This window comes from Trichosurus vulpecula, chromosome 1 (genome assembly GCF_011100635.1).
Source record: "Trichosurus vulpecula isolate mTriVul1 chromosome 1, mTriVul1.pri, whole genome shotgun sequence".
NCBI classification, from domain to species: Eukaryota; Metazoa; Chordata; class Mammalia; order Diprotodontia; family Phalangeridae; genus Trichosurus; species Trichosurus vulpecula.
Window position 1 is genome coordinate 542,296,393 of NC_050573.1, and position 19,181 is coordinate 542,315,573.

A 19,181-nucleotide genomic window follows, 5' to 3' on the forward strand; every position below is an offset into this window, starting at 1 on the left:
GCCAATCCTCTGCGCCGCTGGGGTCAGGGACTGTGGGACCTGCAGGCTGCGAGGGAACCTCGTCCGGCTGGGTACCGGGAGCTGGTGGTTATCGTCATCATAGTTACTATTGTTGTTTTAATCTGCAAAGCAGGCCAAGGGGACTGACACCATGCAGCGTGCGGAAGAGCCCAGGACCCCGCCCGCCTCGAACCCGTGTGGGTGCGTGAAACCGGCTTTAGAAACAGGTAACCGAGGGATTGTTTCCTTATTGGAGGAAGGTCACGTGCTGGACAGTCACATGAAGAGCGGTCACATGAGCAGCCTCTTCTTCCTGTCAGGGCTTCCCTCAGGCAGTAGATTCTCTCCTGGGAACTTGCTTTACTTTTGTGAATTTATTTCGGAGAACTTCTCCCACACCCCCCCTTCCCCACCCCACCCCTCGCACCTGTTTCCTTACAGTTAGTGGCAGCCATCTGTTGTGATGAATGAATAGTGAATATGAATAGAATTAGCCATTACTGAATTAGAATATTCATCATTTTTACCCCCTATGGTCACCCCAGCTTGAAGAGTATAGAAAAGACTCTGGGGTATGCGTGGGTAGGACTGGGTAGGATGTCTGAAGGAACATCATCCCTTTTTCCTCCCCCCCCCCCCCCCCCCCCCCCCCGTGAATGGAGTTGGCCCATCTGCGCCAGCATCCCCAGCTAAGCCCTAGAGGGTGTCCCTATAGCCAGCGTTTATACATCGCTAACACTTTGATCCCCAAACTCGTCATGTGGGGCCGATATGTGATCTCATTGTAACCTCGCAACAACCCTGTGAAGCGCTATCATTGTTCACGTTTTACAATTGGGAAGCTCAGGCACGGCAAGGTTGCATAACTTGCTCAGGCTCCCACGGCTAGTATGTAACTGAGGCAGGTTTGAACTTGGGTCTTCCTCACTCCGTGTACCCCCCCCCCCCAACCCCCGATCTATCCGGATTGAGCCCTGGAAGCATATTAGAAACAATAGCAAACAATAATAATAAAGCAAATGGGAGAGATCAGAACTAGATGGAAGGTCAAAGAGGTGTGTGTGTGTGTGTGTGTGTATGTATTGAATGTTTACTAAATGGTTTCAATGATTAGAGCAAAAGATAATGAGTCAGGAAGACCTGAGTTCAAATACTGCCTCAGACACATCATAGCTGGGCAAATCACTTAACCTCTTTCACTGCTTAACCTCAGTTTCCTTATCTGTTAAATGGGTTGTTCTGTGGATCAAAGGAATTAACATGTAAAGTGCTTTGCAAGCCTTAAAGTTCTGTCTATATAGTGTATATGTTATATGTATGCTATATATAATGTATATTGTTATTTTGGAGGCACTGTGCTAACAGCAGGGAATAACAAGAAAAGCAAAAACAACCACCTTGCTGAGAGTGGAAAAATAAGGATTTGGACTCAAGGTAACCTCTTAGGCCCCTTCAAGTTCTTAACAGTCAGTGAGCTGCCTCTGTGAAACTGTTAGAGCTAGTAAGGATCTTCCCATCTAGTCCATCATTCATTTTGTAGAGTAGGAAACAAGTCCAGAGAGATTAATTATTTGCACAAGGTCATGCAGAGTCTTGGCAATACTGGAACTTGAACCTTTCCCATAAGCCCAGCACGGCTCGGTGCTTTTTCGTCCATGCCATGAAAATTGGGAGTGATGAGCATCAAGGCACGCGGCACAGGACACTTACTAGTCCAGTGACTCTGGGTGAGTCGCTTCACTGCTGTGTACCTCAGTTCCCACATCTGTAAGATGGAAATAGTAATAGCCTCTGCCTTCCAGCATTGCTGTACGGACAAAATAAGATCACTTTTGTAAAGTGCTTTGCGAACCTTAATGTGCTCTATAAATTTCTGTTGTTGTTCAGTCGTGCCCAACTCTTTGTGACCCCATTGGGGGTTTTCTGACTGGAGAGGTTTTCCATTTCCTTCACCAGCTCCAGATGAGGAAACCGAGGCAGACAGGGTTAAGTGACTTGCTCAGGGTCTGAGCCTCATTTTTTCTATCTATAAAATGAAGAGGTTGGCTGTGTGATTTTTTTAGATTCTTTCTAGTTCTAGATTTATATTGTTCTTTGTATCCTTTAGAATATTAAAGCAGTAAAGTTGGCTACAACTAAAGAGCTCAAGAAAGCAGCATGGATTATTTTAATGATCCTTTTGTTGCTTATCATTATTACTGAAGATAATTCTAGCTAACATTTATGGAACATCTTAAGGTTCTGTAAAGCACTTTACATGTTGTCTGATTTCATACCCACTACAACCCTGTGAGTTAGGTGTTGGTGTTATCCGCATTTTACTGATGACGAGGGAAGATGAAGAAACTGATGATGAGGGAAGGGGCCCAGGATCACAAGCTTCTAAGTTGTACCGAGGCAGAATTTGAATTCGTGACTCCAAGTCTGACATTCTAACCACTGTACCCCCAGCTTTCTCGCCAAATTAAATTGTTTTGTTTTTTTCTTTCTGTAGGTAATATTTTAACTGAACCAATTGGTTACATAGAGTCATGTTTCTCAGCTAAGAACGGTACACCGAGGCAGCCAACCATTTGCAGTTTGTCACGTGCTTGTTTGAGGATACGAAAAAGTGTCTTTAACAATCCTGAACATTCCGTAATGGGCTTAGAACAGTTTTCCCATGTTTGGTAAGTTGTTTAATCATTGGTAGTAGATTTTTATGTCCAGAATTTGCTAGGGAATAAATAAGTACTTTGGAAATAATTGGTTACTTTGGAAAATACATTGACTTTTAACAACGTGTAGCCTACTTTAAGATCACATCTCTTACAAGAGAAATTACCCTAATATTTATCTCTTATCATTTGAATTGAGACAATTCTGTCTGTTTCTCCCTCCCCTGCCCCAGAAGTCTGAATCTATTAATTACGTGAGTGAGTATTGGTGAAGACTGTAGATTAAATACAAATTCTTTTCCTTCTAAAAGTTTAAATTTACTTTCTTTTGAAAAGAAAATGTTTTTAGCTGCTGTTCTATACCATTGTCACTTTTCAGTGCTTCCCTCTCACCCCAAAAGTGAGTGATAAAGTCTGGGTTAAATTTTACACTCAATGAAATCATTATTTTGGGGGTAATTTGTGTGTTTCTTTTATGTTTTCAAAAAATTTCTTTCTTTTTTTCCATACTAAGTGATTCTGGTCTTTCCTGGCAGGATTTTGTTTGTTTTTCATAAAAATGGTCATTTAAGTTGTAAGGCTAAAGTGCAGCCTCCTCGGTTGAATGGTGCAAAGACTGGAATCTTCTCCACGAGGAGTCCCCATCGCCCTAATGCCATTGGACTTACCCTTGCCAAGCTGGACAAAGTAGAAGGTGATGTTAATTATTTTTTACATTCCTAACCCCAGCAGAGGGAAGCATATCAAGACGCAACACTCAGTTAACTCCTCAGTAAGCATAATTTTGGGACGATCAAACAATACAAAGAACAGTCTTAATTTTATTTGCATAATTAAAACATTTCTTGAATTTACAGATAATTATATCAGTCTTCTGTGTTTAGTGCTAAAGACGAAACTGTTGTGTTTGGCCTTCTTGGTGAGTGGTATGGGATAATGAAACAAGCGTTAGACTTGGAGGCAGGAGAGGCTTGGATTAACTTCGGACACCTACTAGCTATGTGGCTGTGGGCAAGTCATTTAATTTCTCAGCCTTAGTTTTCAGACCCTTAAAATGGGGGTCATGATACTCTCATTTTTTTATCTCACTAGGTTTTTGCAAGAGAAGCATTTTTTAAACTTTAAAGTACTGTAGAAATGTAAGATATTATCACCCACTTTATTTTCAGTGTTATCATATTGGAAAAAATTGACTAATCTTTTCCTAAATTTTATTGCTTGATTTCTCTTGTTTTCTGTGTTCAGGACACATGCCATTTTCTGTAGGAGTTGATCATGTATGAAGCAATAACATTTATGTCTTCATTGTTACATGGTTTTCTGTAGCTTAGAATGTAACAAATGCTGAGAGACATTACACTCTTGGGAGCTATTTTTATTTATTTAATAATAATTCCCTGTTTGCTTCCCCAAAAGTTTGATAAACTTTGAAGGTTGTAACACAATTAAAGGTAAAAACAGAAAAAAGTTTCTAAGGAGAAGAGAAGTGAATATGCTGAATACCTGAAATTGAATGGGAAAGAAGGTGTTGACTTTAGAGCCAGAGGACCTTGGTTCAAACCCCATTTCTGTCACTACATATGTAACCTCAGCAAGTCACTGAATCTCTCGGGGCCTCGCTTACCTTGTCTGTAAGAGGAGAGGGCAGGACTAGATGGTTTCCAAGGTCTCTTCTATTTCTGTCTATCATTTTTATGAGATTCTATATTTGAATTTGCCACTGAACTTCCTGGAAGTTAAAGCAAAAAAGCAAATTTGTTCTACATTGTTTATAGTTTGTTTTATATAGTTCTCATTGTCTGATAAAAGAAGTCAGAAACATTTCCGTAGAAGCATGGGTCCATAAACTTGTTTTATTTTTAAATAAATATTCTTAGAACTGCATTTCAATATAATTGGTTTCCTTTGGAATCTGTGTATTTTATAAGCTTTACCTAGGGGTCCCTAGGATTTACCAGACAATCAACCAAAGGACTTTCTGCATTTTCTGTGAGTTTATCATGTACATACTTAGATAAGAGACTTTGGGTAACAAAATGGAAGATGTCTTCAACTGTATTTTTGTGAATGATACAGAATGTTCTTTGAGTGCTTATTGCTATCTGGACTCATATAAAATCTGAGAGCATAAAATCAGATCTTAAGTATCTTTTTTGGGGAAGCTAAGATACTAAATTTTAGGAATGCAGCTTTCTGACCTAGAGCTCAGAGGAATGAACAGTGAACATATATTAGTTCCTCTTTCTTAGATGTCAGATTACTCTGTGAACTTTTGATGTCAGGAACTAGTTATAAAAACAAAGATACTAAAATGTAGCTGGACTGCTTCTGGGTCAAGCATACTGCACTTGTAGATTGCTTGTTGTCATTTTTTCTGACTCTAATGATGATTTTCCCATAGAGTCAAAATAGTGTTTGTAGCCTAGTGGTAGGCCTTGGACTAAAGCCACCTAGACTCAAGGCCCTCCTCTGCCTTACAGGCTGTGTGACCATGGGCAAGTGTCTTACTCTCTGAGTGCTCACAGCAGTTCTCTAAGACTTGCAGAGAAGGTGTTGCCCTGCATTGGTGGAGGAGTTTTTCACCAAGAGCTCCCTACACCAGTGGAAGGTCCATTCCATCTCTGTATTAATGAAAACCAAAGATTATTATCGTAATTTTGATGAATAAGCAAACCAGTCCTTGGAGCCGTTGAGAAGAAGAAGGCTGGTTTCAGTAGAGATTTGAAAGTAACATCAAATACAACTCGGTGACAGCTATAAGTGGGTCCCATCTACGTTGAGCTAACACCTTTTCCTTAGTCCACTCTGGATGAGTGGCATGTCTAAATATCTTAATAATAGAGCTACTTTATTTTTAGCAAAGTCATTGTGCTCTCCAAATAAAGGAAATGCAGTAATGATGAGAGACAATAGCATATGGTGAGCAAAGGGACCAAGAACCAGGGGACGTTGTTTCTATTTGTGGTTCCACCACTGACCAGATCAGGATATAAGCCTCTCTGGGCCTCAGAGTCTGTATTTGTAAAATGAAAGCATAGAGACTAATCTTGGTGTTCCCTCCCAGATCCAAAGTGTTGTGATTCTAGGATATAGCTAGGAGGCAGCTGGGTGGCTCAGTGGGTAGAGCACTGGGCCTGGAGTCAGGAAGACCCGAGTTCAAATCCAGCCTCACACAACCTTACTAGCTGTGTGACCCCAGGCAAGTCCCTTAACCTCTATTTATCATGGCATACTGGAGAAGGAAATAGCAAACCGCTCCAGTACCTTTGCCGAGATACTCCCATAGACAGTATGGTCCACAGGACCATGAAGAGTTGGAAGCCACTGAACAGCAAAAAGATCTAGCTATAATTACTTTTTTATACCTTTTATGCTTTTCTTATCCCTGCGTGCCAGTTGGGAAGCTGATATAACCACTTTTGTTGTTCTGTTGTTTTCAGTCATGTCTGACTCTTCATGACCCTATTTGGGGTTTTCTTGACAAAGATACTGGAGTGGTTTGCCTTTTCCTTCTCCAGCTCATTTCACAGATGAGGATACTAGGCAAACAGGGTTAAGTGACTTTCCCAGGGTCACACAGCTAGTTAGTGTCTGAGGCCAGATTTGAACTCAGGAAGATGAGTCTTTCCAACTCCAAGGCCAGCACTCTATCCACTGAACCACCTACCTATCCTGATATATCCATAAGAGGCTTTAAATTAGATTCTCAACTTCTCTCAGTTGATTCACAGTTGATGTCTGTTAGATATCAGTAGGGCAAAAACAAAATGAACCACCTTTCAAATATCAGATTAATTCAACTTCTCACATTTGTGGTTCTTTGGGTTCCTTTTCAATTAAGGTCCTCATGGGGACAGGAGAAAATGGAATTTTTCTATCTGCTAAATAATAGTAACAGAAGATTCCCTGCTTGAATGGTTGTGAATGACAAGAAAGCTGCCCTCTTCCTCAGTAAGTCAGTCATTCAGCTATCATATATTAAGCACCTACTGTGTGCCAGACACTATGCTAAGCATTATTTAGTCATCAGCACTTAATTTTTTGCTGTTGTAACTAGCTTTCTGATTAATTTTTTGAGCTGTTTTGAGCATTAGTGTCTTTAAAAATGTGAATCTAGGTAGCATTTTGTCTTTGAATGGACAATTTGGTTTTCTTTGGTTGTAGAAATTCTAAGATGATTTCTACATCCCCCACTTTTTATCTTAGGAGGAGCCATATACCTCTCTGGAATTGACATGATAAATGGTACACCTGTTCTGGACATAAAACCATATATAGCTGACTATGATTCACCACAGGATCTGATTGAACCTTTAGATGAGCTCAGTTTACAAGAAGGGGAACGGAAAGACTCGATCAACCCAGCTGGTAATCATGAGCAGCAGCAAAGAACAGAGGACTTCCGGCCTCAGTATTGCAATACAGAGGAGAAACACCCTGAAGGCCAAAGGGCAGAAGAAAAGTATCTGAAGGATAAAGACTCAACAGAAGTGAAATGCCTGTTAAGTAAGGGTGGGAGCACAGCAGCAGATTGTATTTTAGAAACAAACACAAATGAGAGTTCAAGCAGAGATGGAGGACAGACTGACTGGCAGCAGCCAAAGGAAGATATAGACAGTGGGCTAAGTGCAGTGGAAGGAGATGCAGCCACACAAGGAAACAGCTTGGGGACTCAGCACCCTTCCAGCGCAGGTGTCTCAGCCCCTGCCAGTTGTGTTCCATCCTGGGTGAAAGATTCTCCTGTGACTACTTTACAGGTCCGGTTTACACCTCATGCCGAGATGGATCTTGAACACTTTAGTTCAGAAGGGGATACAGGTATCTTCTTCTTTTGTTTTTTTTTGTAGGCAATTGGGTAAGTGACTTGCCCAGGGTCACACAGCTAGTAAGTGTCTGGGGCGGGATTTGAACTCAAGTCCTCTTGACTCCAGGACTTGGTGCTGTATCCACTGCAGCACCTAGCTTCCCCACGTTATCTTCCTTAGGAGAAAATTAGTTCCTTCAAATCTTCTTTTCTCATTTTTGAAAGTTGTAATGTGTTTTTGTTAGGAATTTAACAAAGGGTAATCTTTTTAGAGTCCTTTTTATGAGGAATTTGAGGTATTTATCAACATGGTTTTCTGGAAAGAAAAATATGAAAGTACTGGGTGGTACAGTATTCTTTTAAGATATGCATTGGTTGTATGTATGTTAACTGCTGCTTTCCCTGTTTAGGATTCCTTATATTCCTGTTGCTATAAACGTTGTCAGGGCAACTATACACAGTCAATCAACAAGCTTTTCTTGAGTGCTTGATGTACACTCAGCACTGGGGCTGCAAAAGCAAATGGTGGCACCCCCTCTCCCCCATCCTTGCCCTCAGGAAGCTTACATTCTAGTTGGGGTGGTGCAGAGAATACAAAATGCGTAGCTTGGAGCTAGGCAGTCACAGAAATTATAGGAGGAGCTGCTGGGATTGTCACTTCTTTTCCAGTAGCAATGGTGTCACTTGACTGTTGCTCTCAGGACAGGAGGTGACAAGTTGGAGGCAGGTGAGTACATCCGTGCTGGGCTGAGTAAGCCCAGTATCTTTGTGGATGACTAGATGAGATATGACATGTGGTCTTGGGCCTCCTAGATCTAGTGGATTAAATGAGTTTTGACTGAGATGTCAAGCTGGACAACCCTGCCCTGGGGAGGAGTCCCAAAGATGAGGGGATTGACTCAGTTAATTAGAGATGGAAAATGGCCTCAGAAGCTGTTTGTGGTTTGGAGACAAGGGCAACAGAAGCCAGGTAGACGGCAAGGTCCTTGTACTGATGAAGGCCTAGTGGATGACTGGATGGGAGTTTCCTTCGCTATCCCTTGGCAGGCATCTACTAAGTGCAGAGGATAGACCTCTAGATCTGGAGTCAGGAAGACCTGAATTAAAATTCATCCTCAGATCCTTACTAGCTGTGTGACCCTGGGCAAGTCACTTAACTTGTGTTTCCTCAGTTTCTTTATCTGTTAACATGGGGATAATAACAAGACCTACCTCCCAGGACTGCTGTAAGGGTAAAGTGAGATAACATTTATTTAGTTGGTTTTCCTTTGATACCTTATTTATTTTGGGCATTCATTTTTAAAAATTTTCAGTTCTATATTCTCTCCCTCCCTCCCATTTTTCCCCCATCCCTTAAGAAGGCAAGCAGTGTGATATCAGTTATACATGTGAAGTCATGCAAAACATATTTCCATATTAGGCATGTTGAAAAAAAATAAGAAAAAGCAAGAAACATAAAAAAGTAAAAAAGTATGATTCGATCTGCACTCAGACTCCATCAAATCTCTTTGAAGATTGATGACATTTTTCATCATGTGTCCTTTGGAATTATCTTGGAGCAGAAATGAGGTAATGTTTGAACAGTGCCTTGAAAACCTTAAAGCACTATATAAAAGCTAACTATTTGTTATTAGTTGTAGGATATTTGGTGTTGTGAGGCTAACAACAAATGAAAGTCCCCATCTTAACAGTCAGAAAAGAAAATGTCTGGCTTCGATTCAGGGAAGAAGGCTATATTCACTGCATAACAGTCAGTACAGATGTAGTCTGTAGAGGCACCTAGCCTAGTGCGTGGCATGTGTAATAAATGCCTGTTGAATTGAGTGGAAAATCTCTGTGATTAAGATATCTAAGCTCCAGATGGTGGCCCATTTATTTTGAGAGCTGTTTAGTGCAATAAAATTGAAGTTTGTTACAATGAAATTTGACCCACATGTGATTTCAAAGTAGAGATGAGTTTTTTTAAAAACTTAATTTGTTCTTCTCATTTCAGACGTCAGTATAACTTCATTTAAATATTTTCGATCAGTGAAAGAGGCAAAGTGTGCCATTGTTGCTGTATTAGCAGCTGATCCCCGTTCTGTGTATCGAAGGAAACATTGCCAGGATCGTCTTTTCTACTTTTCAGTGGATACGGCACATATCACTTGCTGGTTTGGTGATGGGTTTGCAGAAGTGCTAAGGATCAAGCATACTGACCCTGTTGAAAACACAGTTTGGCAGTGTTCATTACAGTCAGCTCCATCTTAGGTAATGAGGAACAGGTAAATCTGCCCTATGGACTGAATCTGATCATCTTGTGGAATGACTCCGTGGGGAGGAGGCCTTTGGGCTTTCCTTCTTTCTTTCTTTTCCCCTTCATCTGGCTCCTTCCTGGACTTGTTTACATTCAGATCTCAACTCTCTGTTTTTCTCTTGACTCTGGAATAGTCCAGGGTGGAGTCAGGTGCCCAGGGATAGTAGTGGTGAGGATGGAGAAGGAGGATAAACCTTCCGCACTTCCTCTCTCGGCTTCTAATATTGCCATTGGCTCCCCTAGTTTCAGTACTGACCTTAACAGTAGATGGCCCATAGGGTAGCCTCTCACCCTAACCCAGACACCTGTTCTGTAAAGAAAGCAAAGATGGAACGTCTGTGGGAAGGGGCTTATTATACCCTGACTGACATCCTTTTTATTTACTAATATACTAACAAACTTTTATTATTAGTTAAAAAAACCCTTAGATAATATCAAAGCATTGTATGTGTGAGACTGCCCTCTGTTTATTTAGTTAATAAGCATTTATTAAGCACTAGGCATTCTGTGCAATGCTTTTGCAGTATATAAGGTGAGAAACCCTGGTCAGAAGGAATAGGTGGTGGGAGTAGAAAGACCAGTAAATTTGGGGAAGAAAAGAAAAGCATAATGATTGGGGAGTTGGCCTGACAGAAGACTGTCCCTGTAGGTGGATAGCAGCAGGGCTCCGTAGCCATTCTATTCTGGATACTCAGTCCCTGTTTTTTCTTTTGTCAGCTGTCAGGTGGGGAAAGGGTCCTCTGTCTCAGGGCAGGAAGAGGGAGAAACATTGTTACATATGGTGGTTAGATACTAACAGTACTACTGTATGGTATCATCCCCTCAATATATTATTTATTAAATATGCTCTTGTGCATTTTTCTTATAGCCCATCTGTGGTTATTGCAAATGAAAGAAGCACAGCATCTTACAGTTCCTGCTGCTTTGGTTTCTTTGTATGGAAACATCTACTTTTAATAAACTTCCATGTTATAAAAATTGTGTTAATATCAGCATATGCAAAAGTGTATTGGGCTGCCAGTGAGTCTGGAAGGGATCAGTTACTTCTTGTCACTCATGAAATGGATGCTCTTGGAGGAGGGGCTTTCAGTCCAAAAAAAACCCCAAAACCTGCTCACTAAGAAGTGGTTATAAATTTGGACTAGAAATTTCATCTCTGACCTATTTTGAATTGCTTGCCTTCCTAGGGAGGGTGAGAATTTGGAACTCAAAGTTTTAAAAGCAGATGCTTAAAAAAATTTAATTTTTTTTTTTTCACATGCAGCTGGGAAACAAGATATATAGGGAATGGGGCATAGAAATCTATCCTGCCCTACAAGAAAGTAAGGGGAAAGAGGATGAGGGTGGGGGGAATGGGGTGAAAGAGGGGAGGGCTGACTGGGGAATGAGGCAATCAGAATATATGCCATCTTGGAATGGGGGGGATGGTAGAAATCGGGAGAAAATTTGTAACTCACAATCTTGTGGAAATCAATGTTGAAAACTAAAATATTAAATATATACAGAAAAAATTTTAAAAAAAGAAATTAAGCCAATAATTTCCAAACAGAAAAAAAAAGAAATTTCATTTCCCTAACTAAAAAAAATCTCATTCCAAATCACAAGTTATTAAGATGGGATTATAGAATGTTAGAACTGGAAGCAGGGACAGCTAGGTGGCACAGTGGATAGAGTACCAGGCCTAGAGTCAGAAGACTCATCTTCCTGAGTTCAAATCTTGTTTCAGACACTTACTGCCTGTGTGACCCTGGGGAAGTTACTGAACTCTGTTTGCCTGTTTCCTCATTCATGAAATAATGAGCTAGAGAAGGAAATGGCAACCACTCCATTGTGTTTCCCAAGAAAACCCCAAATAGGATGATGAAGAGTTGGGCACGACTGAAATGAATGAACAGCAAGAGCTCCAAGGAACCTTCGAGACCATTGACTCTAATCTCTGCATGTGCAATGTTTACATGTGATGATATGGAGGCAAAATAATATGTCTTAAGTTCCTTAATGTTTTTCCTTTCCAATTTGCCCTCCACACAATTGCCAAAATGACCTTCCTAAAGAACACATCTGACCCTGTCACTCCTCAGCTCTGAGGAATCTCTGTTGCCTCTAGTTCAGTGGTTCTTAACTGGGGTCTGAGGTCCCCATAGGGCTCCATGGATAGATTTAAGGGGATTTGGTGACTAAGATGGCAAAACATTTCTATCTTTATTTTCATTAACTTTTAACTGGAATGTAGTATTTTCTTCAATTATTTAAAAACACTATTCTGAAAAGAAGTCCACAGGTTTCACCAGATTGCCAAAGAGGTCTGTGATGCCAGAAGGGTAGGAAAGCCCCACGCTGAGTTAAAATACAAATTTCTTGACGTTTGAAGTCCTTCTTCCCAGACTTACTACATATGACACATTTTCATTACACGTTCCACTCTACGGTCTGTGCACACTTGCATGCTGGCTGCTCTTGCACAATGTTCTTTCTCCTGTTTGCTTACATTGTATCCTCTGGGCCTACAACGCATTCCCTCCTCGTTCTGCCTTTCTTTAACATGTAGCTCAAATGCGTCTTTCTCCATCAGATCTTTCCTAACTCCTGTAGCAGCTGCTGCCAACCCTTGCCCACAGAATTACCTTGTATTCGATTATTTGTGCACATGCTGTTTCCCCTGAGAGGAAGTGAGCCCCTTGAGAGCAGGGACTTTCATTTTGACCTTCATGCCCTAGTGCCACACAGAATTTGTAAGAAATGCATGGTAGTTTACTGATTGATATAGTGACTTGGTAGAAATCTGCTCCGGAGCTCTCTTTTTTTATGTCACTCTGCCTGCCGAAGACATTTCTGTGAGCAGGAATCAAGGTGCAACTGGATAGACTCCTCACAAATGAGTGTAGGTCACTTCTGTAATTCTCTAAGAACGCTAGGCTATAGACCTGTCTTGTCACAATGCTTTTCACGCAGTAGACAATAAATGCTTAGTGATTTGACGGCAAATCCCTTGAATTTTTGATACTTGGGTTATTTTAAAGGTAGCCGTTCTTAATACACACGATTCCCTTTTTAAAAAATCTGCTTGGTATCATTTTGGTCATGCTGCATCAATATAGGGAATCATCCCAGTAAAATCTGGTAAAATAATAACCACTGATTATGAAACTCTTATCGCCTGTAGTTGAGAGATTAATATTGTGACTAGATAGCTAAAAAGGGCAGCATACGCAGGTTAGATAAATGCCTAAGATCAGTAGTGTTAGGTATTAAGTAGTCCAAACAGAGACTGGATGAATGACCATGCTTGGAAATGAGATCTCGTTGCTCATGGTTATTTGTACAGAGATGTTTGGCCAATGCTTTTAATGCTCCACTGAGTGAAATTGTTTTGTTACATTGACATGTAATGATAATAAAGATAACGATAGCATTTGTACAGTGGCTACCATGTGCCAGGCACTATGTGAAGTGCTTTACAAATATCTCATTTTATCCTCATAACAACCCTGAGAGGTAGGTACTATTATTATCTCCATGTTACAGTGGAAGAAATAGGCAAATAGAGGTTAAGTGAGGTCATACAGCTAGTAAGTGCCTTAGGCTGGATTTGAACTCAGGTCTTCCCTGATTGCACTGCTAGTTGTCTATCCACTGTACCACCCTGGCTGCTGTATCTCTGATATTATCTTGAAGTGGTCCATTAAGGATCAGTGAAGTGCCTTTATAGTATACTTAAATGTTGCTTTTTGTCTCATAAAGAATACTCTGCCTTTTGCTTTTGCAAAGACTTACCTTAGTGAAGAAGTCAGTTTTCAACTCAATCCACTTTTATCAAACACCTACACAGTGAAGAGCACTGTGCTAGGTATTAGGGGCAGTACAGAGTTTAGATAAGACCTAGTCCCTGTTCATAGAGCTTACAATTGAGTAGAGTTACGATATGCGAATACAAAGAATACAAAGGAATAAGGCAATCAGAGAGTGTTTTGTGAACGCTGAGGACTTCAAAGGAAGAAATAAAAAAATTTAAGCACATAAGCAATAGTGATAAAACCTAATTCCCATATATTTTCAATTCTCTAGTGAGAAAACAGACATGGAACACTACTATAACCTGCTTAAAAATAATAATGAATGTTTGACTTAAACAGGCTTAGCCTGACTATAGTTAGTTATGGATGGCCTTCATTTATTAAAGTAGGCCTTATAGAAGTGGCAACTATTAAGAATGGAGGCATTTTAATACAGTGCAAAGGATCCAGGCATAGTTCTCTAGGGTCACTGTCTTTCTGGTATCACAGGTCTAGAATGTGCATTCCTGCTATTGCTAGCCATACTTGGGGGATCCAGCCTTAGGCCTTGCTGATTTCTGTCAACATCTAGTGAATTTCAGATTCTGAAAAGAGGGAAAGGACAGGCGCAGGAGATGAGGAGGCAGGATAATAATGGGGAATGGCGACTAGTCAGTTTTGTCTGTAGAGCAGAATAAGGATGAGAAATAACCAGGAGTTAAGGTTGGAAACTAGATTAGAGCTGGATAGTAGATGGCCTTGAGTGCTAGAATTAAGTTTGTTGGGTAGGCAGTATTGAGGAATGGTGGAAGGTTTTTGAGTAGCCCATCAGTCAACAAGGATTTATTCCAAGCACTGTGGTAAGTACTAAGTATACAAAGAAAGGGGGGAAAAGGTCCTTGCCCTCAAGGTGCTGACATTCTAATGGAGGAGTCATCCTGCAAATAACTGTACATGCAAGATTTATATAGTAGATATGGAAGGCAATTTCAGAGGGCAGACCTTGGGAGTTGGGAAGACAAGACCCGCAAAGGCCTCCTGACAGAAGGTGGGATTTGAGCCGAGTCTTGAAGAAGGCCAGAGTGGCTGGGTGAGGAAAGAGAATATTTCAGGTATGGGACACAGCCAGTATGCACTTTCATTATACCTACTGGGCAGTCTTCTCAGGGCACACATACATAGTTACTATGAAAAGATTATTATAGTTACTGCTTTGAGATGGAAACACAACTATATGGTTATCCTGTCCTCATCAAGGGGGCTAATGGCACAGCACCCCCTTGATCTGGAAAATCCATGTAAATTTTTTGGCCCTCACTTCGCTTCAGAGAAAAAGTCTGAATTTTTTCTTTTTCTTTTATGGGGTGTTTATAGTACCTTCTTGTTTTGGTTATATGCTCTGTGTCATCTGCTGGCCTTTGTGTGTTGCCTGTGGCTTCTGCAAAACTCCCCCAAAATTCCATTTAATTTCCTATGCTGACCCATGACATATCAAAACCAAGTCACAATGTGGAAGGGATCGCTGTACTGGTTTTCTTATATAGTTTGAATGAATGAAAAAAGCATTTATTCATCACTTAAATGTGCCTGGCACTGATAAGTGCAAATAGCCATTAACAAACTGTTTTGAGTTTCTCTGCTGTCTTAGGACAGAATATTACTTTCTCTTCCTAACTAGACAATCTTCTTTGAAAATCCATATCTATTTAATTTCTTTAGTTGAACATTGAAACTAACTGAAGTTGGTCTTTCAAACTGAAAGATCTCGAAAGGTCTTGCAAATTGAAACCAACTGAAGTCTTTCAAAAATCTGCTTTCCTACAGAGTAATACAGTAAGTTGCACATAGGAATGTTTGGTCAATATTTTTGACTGACAGATCAATTAACTAAGTGATTAGTAAAGAGTCAGAATGCTTTATTTCCTCTCCTAGAGGCCATGTGGTATGGTACAAATAACAGTGGTGGAATCCCAAAATCATAAATACTGAGTTGGAAGAGATCATCTGGTTCAACCCCCTCATTTTATAGCTGAGGAAGCTGAGGTTCAAGGTTACACAGGAGAAATGGCAAGCCAAGGATGGAATCCTATGTCTGATCCTCACTAGGTGAGTGACTGAGGAGATCATTTCATCTCTGATCCTCGGTTTCATTATCCATTAAATAGGGACCTGATCTGTGATTTCATTGGTGTAAGGATCTCCCAGGTAAGGACATTCTCTTTACCAATGCAGGTTGCCACCTTTTCTGCAATTTATAGTCTTAACAGAGTTGCCTAAAACACTGAGAGATAGAGTGACTGGCCCAGGATCACATAGCCAAGATGTCTCAGGCAAGACTTGAATCTGTCTTCTTTCTTCAAGGCCAGCTCTTGATCTACTATGTCATACATTCTCTCTAGCCACAAAATAGAGATAATATGTTTATCTCCCTCGCAGGGTTGTTAAAAGAACAGCACTATATACATCTGAAAGGGCTACATAAATGTGAGTTATTTATTCTGTGTGTGTTGGATTAAAAGAACTACAAATGAAAAGAATGTGTTCTAGTGAGTGAATATTTAATTAGGTTGGCCCTAATTAAAAAAAAAAAAAAACAGTCTACAGCCCAAGGCCCTACTCAGCATGGTACCCAGAAAAGCTACAGCCGAGTTTGAGATATTCTTTGTGGTAGTATCCATTCAAATCCACCTCTCATGAGCCCTTAATCTCACGTTTCCCTTCTAGCAGAACTAACTAGATGGTACATTAATTCAAAGCATAAGTCACTTAATTGAATAGAATAGCAAGATAAACAACAAGGAAAACTCCCTACATGCACACAGGGGCATAGTCTCACCCAGAGCCCTATCACACTGGTAAGGGGACCCTCCTTTCAAGACACCTCCCACTCCCAGAATTGGGTCCCGGCTGGGATACCGCACTGCCTCTGAAGCTGCTCCTTGCTGCTTGCCTCCTGAGCCATGATTTGAGCACCGCTAGGCTGCCATCTGCTGCATCTCGGCATTACTGCTTCTAGTATTCTTCTGCCTGGAGGTTTTTTGGCTCTTTGTCCTGATCCTTCAATTTGTGCTCTGAACTGTTTTGACTTGTGAGTCTGGCCTAAAGCCACGCAGAGGGAGCACAGCAGGGTCCCTGAGGTCAAGTTTTTCTTTTTGACCATCTTCCTACTACTCCCTCATCAGGAAGTCCCCCAGGCTTGCTAGCTACTTGGGTTGAAGCAGCAAAATTTTTCTATTTCCATCAAACCCTAATATCATGTTACAACAGTTCAGCTAGCAGCTGCTGGGGGTGGGTGGTGGTGAAAGACCAACACAAGCCCAACAACAAGGAGGCTGCCAGAACAGGTTCTTTTAATCTGCTGTACTAAGGAATGCAATGTTAAGGGGTTAACAATTTTATTTAAATCCAACATACAAATATCATTCGCTTGGTTCAGGGGAAAAAGCCAGCACCCTGAACTTCAGAGCAAATACAAACAAATTATAAACATACATTATAAGCAGACCAAATACAATTCATAGTTACCAAGAAACCATCAATATCTGGATGAACCAGGAGGCCCTTAGAGTGGCTGCCCAGAGTCCTGTGCCTCCAGAAGTGAGAGCCTCAAGGGAGAACGCCAACCTCTGGGTTTGTATATTTTGTTCAGAGTCAAAGGTGAGTCACACATGCGACTCACCCACATGACCTAAAAGTGTCACAAAAGTGCTACTTAAACCCATGTAGTCTAAAAGCCTCTGATGTCACAAACATGTTACTCAAACTCATGTAAACTAGGCTTTCCTTTGAGGCAAGGAGGTCATCAAGGACTTCTAATTTAATCAAGGAAACAAAGGCCAAACTCTTCAAGGGCACTTGGTTGAATAAGTGTTAAAAGCCTATCTTAATTACCAATGTATATCAGTACCAAATAATCTTGGAGCTTTGTTTAGCAACACTAGAGGGCCTTAGTAGAGCTGGTAACTGTCACCTTGCACTCCTATATTTATAGACAGGTCACTGCCCTTCTTACCAAAACTTTACCTGCTAATATTTTCATTATATAGATAGAAACTCATGAATTTCACCAAAGGGATTCCTTTATAATTGGTTTAATACTTTCTTTTATTGTCAGAACTTAAGAATGATATTCCTTAATTTATTGAACAGGTTTAGGATTCCCTTGTCTGATACTCTGAGAAAGTTCAAGTTCAACCCTGGCAAGTGTTAAACCTGACTGTGGTTAAGGTGAAAAAAGAACTAGCGGTTTGTTGACTACAAATTCAGTATGAGTCAGTAGTCTATTTTTTTTTAATTTAAATTTATTTATTTAACATATTTGGTTTTCAGCATTGATTTTCACAACAGTTTGAATTACAAATTTTCTCCCCATTTCTACCCTCCCCCCCTCCAAGATGGCTTATATTCTGGTTGCCCTGTTCCCCAGTCTCCCCTCCCCTCTATCACCCCCCTCCCTTCCCATCCCCTTTTCCCTTTCTTTCTTGTAGGGCAAGATAAATTTCTATGCCCCATTGCCTGTGTATCTTATTTTTTAGTTGCATGCAAAAACTTTTTTTTTTGAACATCTGATTTTAAAATTTTGAGTTCCAAATTCTCTCCCCTCTTCCCTTCCTACCCACCCTCCCTAAGAAGTCGAGCAATTCAACCTAGGCCACACATGTATCATTATGTATAACCCTTCCACAATACTCATGTTGTGAAAGGCTAACTACATTTTGCTCCTTTTCAACCCATCCCGCTTTATTGAATTTTCTCCCTTGACCCTGTCCCCTTTCGAAAGTGTTTGTTTTGATTACCTCCACCCCCATCTGCCCTCCCCTCCATCATCCCCCCCCCTTTTATTTTTTTATCTTCCTCCCTCTTCTTTCCTGTGGGGTAAGATACCCAACTGAGTATGTATGGTATTCCCCCTCAGGCCAAATCTGATGAGAGCAAGGTTCACTCATTCCCCCCTCACCTGCCCTCTCCCCTCCTCCCACAGAACTGCTTCCTCTTGCCACCTTTATGTGAGATAATCCACCCCATTCTATCTCTCCCTATCTCCCTCTCTCAGTATGTTGCTCTCTCATCCCTTAATTTCATTTTATTTCTTTTAGATATCTTCCCTTCATCTTCAACTCACCCTGTGTCTGCTCTCTCTCTTTTACATATATATATATATATGTATACACACACATATATAAACAGACATATATATATACACATACATACACATACATACATATACACATAGATATATACATACATACACATTCTCTTATATATATACATAAACATATACCTATATATATGCATATTCCCTTCAACTACCCTAATACTGAGGTCTCATGAATCATACACATCATCTTTCCATGTAGGAATGTAAACAAAACAGTTCAACATTAGTAAGTCCCTTGCAATTTCCGTTTCTTGATTACCTTTTCATGCTTCTCTTGATTCTCGTGTTTGAAAGTCAAATTTTCTGTGCAGTTCTGGTCTTTTCATTGAGAAAGCTTGAAAGTCCTCTATTTTATTGAAAATCCATATTTTGCCTTGGAACATGATACTCAGTTTTGCTGGGTAGGTGATTCTAGGTTTTAATCCTAGCTCCATTGACCTTTGGAATATCGCATTCCAAGCCCTTCGATCTCTTAATGTAGAAGCTGCCAGGT

General features: G+C 40.6%; 1 protein-coding gene across 3 annotated transcripts; it reads left to right on the forward strand.

Moving 5' to 3' along the window:
* The first annotated feature begins 28 nt into the window (after positions 1 to 28).
* Positions 29 to 10,709, forward strand: TRMO (tRNA methyltransferase O). 3 transcript variants are annotated; one of them, XM_036741489.1, is made up of 6 exons: positions 29 to 227; positions 2,495 to 2,669; positions 3,194 to 3,351; positions 6,864 to 7,475; positions 9,455 to 9,725; positions 10,626 to 10,709. In XM_036741489.1, the coding sequence occupies exons 1-5, from the start codon at positions 152 to 154 to the stop codon at positions 9,709 to 9,711; spliced, it is 1,278 nt and encodes a 425-aa protein (XP_036597384.1). In that variant the 5' UTR covers positions 29 to 151; the 3' UTR covers positions 9,712 to 9,725; positions 10,626 to 10,709. The 3 variants fall into 3 exon arrangements, with proteins under 3 accessions (XP_036597384.1, XP_036597385.1, XP_036597386.1); XM_036741490.1 differs by having other exon boundaries at positions 9,455 to 9,711; XM_036741491.1 differs by lacking the exon at positions 10,626 to 10,709 and having other exon boundaries at positions 9,590 to 10,123.
* The last annotated feature ends 8,472 nt before the right edge of the window (positions 10,710 to 19,181 follow it).